Source organism: Silene latifolia, chromosome Y, assembly GCF_048544455.1.
Source record: "Silene latifolia isolate original U9 population chromosome Y, ASM4854445v1, whole genome shotgun sequence".
Taxonomy (NCBI): domain Eukaryota; kingdom Viridiplantae; phylum Streptophyta; class Magnoliopsida; order Caryophyllales; family Caryophyllaceae; genus Silene; species Silene latifolia.
The window spans coordinates 137120520-137124235 of NC_133538.1; the positions used below are offsets into that span (position 1 = coordinate 137120520).

Genomic DNA, 3716 nt, shown 5'->3' on the forward strand with positions numbered 1-3716 from the left:
CTGAGAATTTGAAGATTTTGGGGACTGAAGAAGAATCCGAGCGTCTCAGAAGGGAAGACGCTCATCCTGAAGAATCCGGCCGGCTTTGCAGAAAGTCGCCCGTCTTTCTACCTGTGCATTTCAAGAAAAATCCCTGGAAAGGAATCCGCCCGTCTTCAGCAGAAGACGCCCGTCCCGCCATTGAAGAATCCGAGCGTCTTATGCTCGGGACGCTCGTCCTTGTGGCGTCATATTTTTGGAAAATTAGCTGTGACAGAATCCGGGCGTCTTACCCAGAATCCGCCCGTCCCGTGGAACTTGAATCCGAGCGTTTTCTGCTCGAATCCGCCCGTCTTTCCGTGGTGATTTGACCCGTCTTTTCTTAATTAAATTACATCCCACCACACATTTAGTGACACATCACCCTTCCTTCCACTTGTATTATAAAACCCACCTCCTTATGACTCCCAAGCAAATCCAAATCACTCTTTTACCCCACAAAATCAAAAAGCCCCAATTTTCTAGGGTTTCCAAAGGCAACATTCAATTTGCAAGGAGCATCTTTATTCTTTAACAAATCAAAAATCCCAGCTCACACTACTACAGAAATCATGAAGGACATCAGACTTCTAGACACATGGACATCGGATTATAGGCCGATGTAGAGTTCAGTCCCGTCCATATGGGGTGTAATGGACATGGGACTTTAAACCGATGTCCATTAATATATGCACATCGGATTTTTAAATATATCCGATGTCCATATGAGTAATAAACATCAGATTTTAACATTAATTCGATGTCCATATGTGTAATGTACATCAGATTTTTATAGAAAGCCCATGTCCTTTGAAGCTAGAATTACATCGAACTTTTATAAATCCGCTGTCCTTTATATTGTTTTTTTTTTTTTAAAATTTGAAAACAGCAGGCCAATTCATATTGCATTACACCAATTTGAATGCCAAAACATTAATACAAAACATGCCAACTGCCATTCAACCAAAATGATCGATTTCAATTAATAAAAACCGATCCCAATCAACATACAACGCAACCGTCTCCGTCATCCGAATTCAACAACTAACGAACAACAACAAAGGGCATAACAAATCCCAGCCAACATAACATATGGTCTTGCAGATCATGTAATCAGTTTTTCAAAATGCAACTACCTAATACATTACTACGCTAGCTAGCTATCTACGGCTAGATATTGAGAAAATAGTTCGCCCACAAGTCCCGAACCTCATCTAATTCTTCTTGTGAATATGGCGTGGTGTCTTGAAAAACCTGTAATGCATATTAATGACAATGGGGCAGTCAGACATGGCCTCACAAGGGCAGCTTCATATAAGCTAATAATTAAAGGAAGAGGGTGCAGCAGCTAGCTTATTGAATTGGCAAAGCAGTTCGCCCACAATGCGTATAGGCAAGCAGTCAAAGTAGGATAATTACTTGAAAAAAATACCGAGTTTTGCTATAATGTCGAAACTGACCTCATTGATAGCTTTTGTTGGATTAGAACGCGTGACGATTTCAAAGCATGTACCTCATGACGTAGTACCCGCATTCTACAACACCTTGTTGACGAGCACACTAAAACAACAACTCGACAAGAATTAAACCAATAACATGACTTTGTCAATTAAAAGTGATTGATGATCAGACATTGAATTTGTCGTCATAATAAGCAACAACTTACATTATGTTGCAGCCATTGCGGTGCTTGAGAACGCATTCTTTCCCCACCATTGTAGCCGTATACTCTTACCGATCTAAATATAAACATGGTTTCAAATAAATGATTGTCAGCCAATAATAGTTGCCATTTTTAATGTTCTAATCAGTTGAACATTTATTTATGTGCATATCAATAAATGAACTATTAAGATGAACTTACGCATTAATTAAAGATCTCAACTTTGACGGCACTGACTTTCCTAGTGAGTCGAACCAACGCACTTGATTATGATCAGCAACGTCAGTCACAACGAGCATCCAATGATCACTGTAAATAATTTGTAACTTATTTACATGATAATCAATAATAAATGGTGACAGTTTTGTTTATTTAAAAGGCAAGGTTGATCAGCACTTACTCATCGTAATATGGAGCGATGTAAAATTTCCTTTTCAAGTCTTTCATCCTTTTAGAAAGTATGGTTACTGCTTTATCTGAGGCATCGCCTATTTGTGAAATAATTTCTGGACATAAGAACCCGTACATTTGCTGGTCACAGATGCTATCCAAGTACCTATAACAATATACGTATAAGTATAACCAACATTTACGGTAAATAATCAACCTTTTCCATGGAAGCAGATTAAAAGTTAAAGGAACGAGCGTAACGAGTAGCTTCGCAAACCTACTCGACGTGGTGGCAGTAGATGTTGCAGTTTGAATAACCAATACAGTAGATGTTGCTGATTGAATAACCAATGCAAAACTAAATAATGAGAGGCAATAATTGTAGTATACATACCCAAGAAAAGTGTCAATGACTCCAAGGGAGATCTTATTCATGTTCAACAATGAAGCTATGTCTTCCTTGGCGAGGCGCAACCTTTTCTTGGATCCTAGGACATTCTCGATCAAATTAACATCGGTCACTTGATTATCGCGCATCACACTAACTACCCTTGCCACTAATCGTCTACAATCGTAATTTTGGTCCAAAAGCGCTTTCAACTGGTTGTTTGATCTTGTCACTGATCCACCACCACTTATCTTACTTTTACCACTTTCTACTTTCTGGGAATTAGAAGTTCCAGATGTCTTCCGTCTTTTGGGTTTAGGTGTCGTCGCAGTCTTTTCCGTAATCTTTCCCCAGTCTTTTCCCCCATCTTCTCCCCTGTCTTCTCCCCTCTCTCTGATTCCAGGTTTTTCTGACATTCTTGGGAAAAAAGAATTACACCTATAATTATTAGAGCTTGCTTTCAGTGGCAAGAACTAAAAAAAGATGGTTAACTGTATGGCTTTCATACCTTTACGTAGCGTAAAGTGATTCCATTTTTCGGCCAAAGTACAAAGGAACCAAGGGCATCACCAACAGTAGCAAATTCCTCAGTTGGTATAGGTAATGGTGTGTCATCCTTACCTTCCATGAGAACGTAAATGCATACCCTGAACGTTTCTGCTCCAATTTTTTTACCGTGACAAACTGATGCCTGACTTGTGGTCTTGAATACTCGTCCAAGTGCCACCTTAGTGAAGTCATCAGTATCTTGCACAGCTAGCTCACATTTAAATCCTGCGGAGCGTGGACAAGCAAGCAACCAAAGCAAGATAAGTAAAATGTTTATTATCAATTCGTAAATATATATATGATCACTAACATAGTCAATTGTTGCTAGATTTAATTACCTTCTCAGGTATGGCATCAAATGGATCAGAAATATGATCACTAACATTCCCACTGTTGCAATTCATCTCGACCTCAGTTGCGTCTTTCTCATTGTGAACGGAATAACTAACATTCCCATTTGTCTGTTTCTCCCCCATCATTTTTTCAAAGTCTTTATAAACCCTCGACCTCACTTGTTCGTGATCTCGCTTTGTAAGCTTCTCTAAAAACTCGGTGAAATGACAAGTAGTACTCTCATCTCGAGTTCGTTTGCATCCGCCAAAGTCTTTCGCTTATGCCCGACTCGACCCCCAACACCTCTAACACGACCATAATGCTCAGCAGTTCCAAGCGCTTTTGTCAATTCATCAACTTTTCCGCTAGGTACAA

General features: G+C 39.5%; 1 protein-coding gene across 1 annotated transcript; it reads right to left on the reverse strand.

Annotated features, from left to right (window-relative positions):
- Positions 1 to 954: 954 nt before the first annotated feature.
- On the reverse strand, positions 955 to 2875 carry LOC141629013 (uncharacterized). Its single transcript, XM_074442087.1, has 6 exons — positions 2466 to 2875; positions 2082 to 2237; positions 1883 to 1990; positions 1685 to 1757; positions 1479 to 1578; positions 955 to 1272 (listed from the first exon to the last, which is right to left on the reverse strand). Exons 1-5 carry the CDS (start codon positions 2873 to 2875, stop codon positions 1519 to 1521), a joined length of 807 nt encoding a protein of 268 aa, XP_074298188.1. The 3' UTR covers positions 955 to 1272; positions 1479 to 1518.
- Positions 2876 to 3716: the final 841 nt, after the last annotated feature.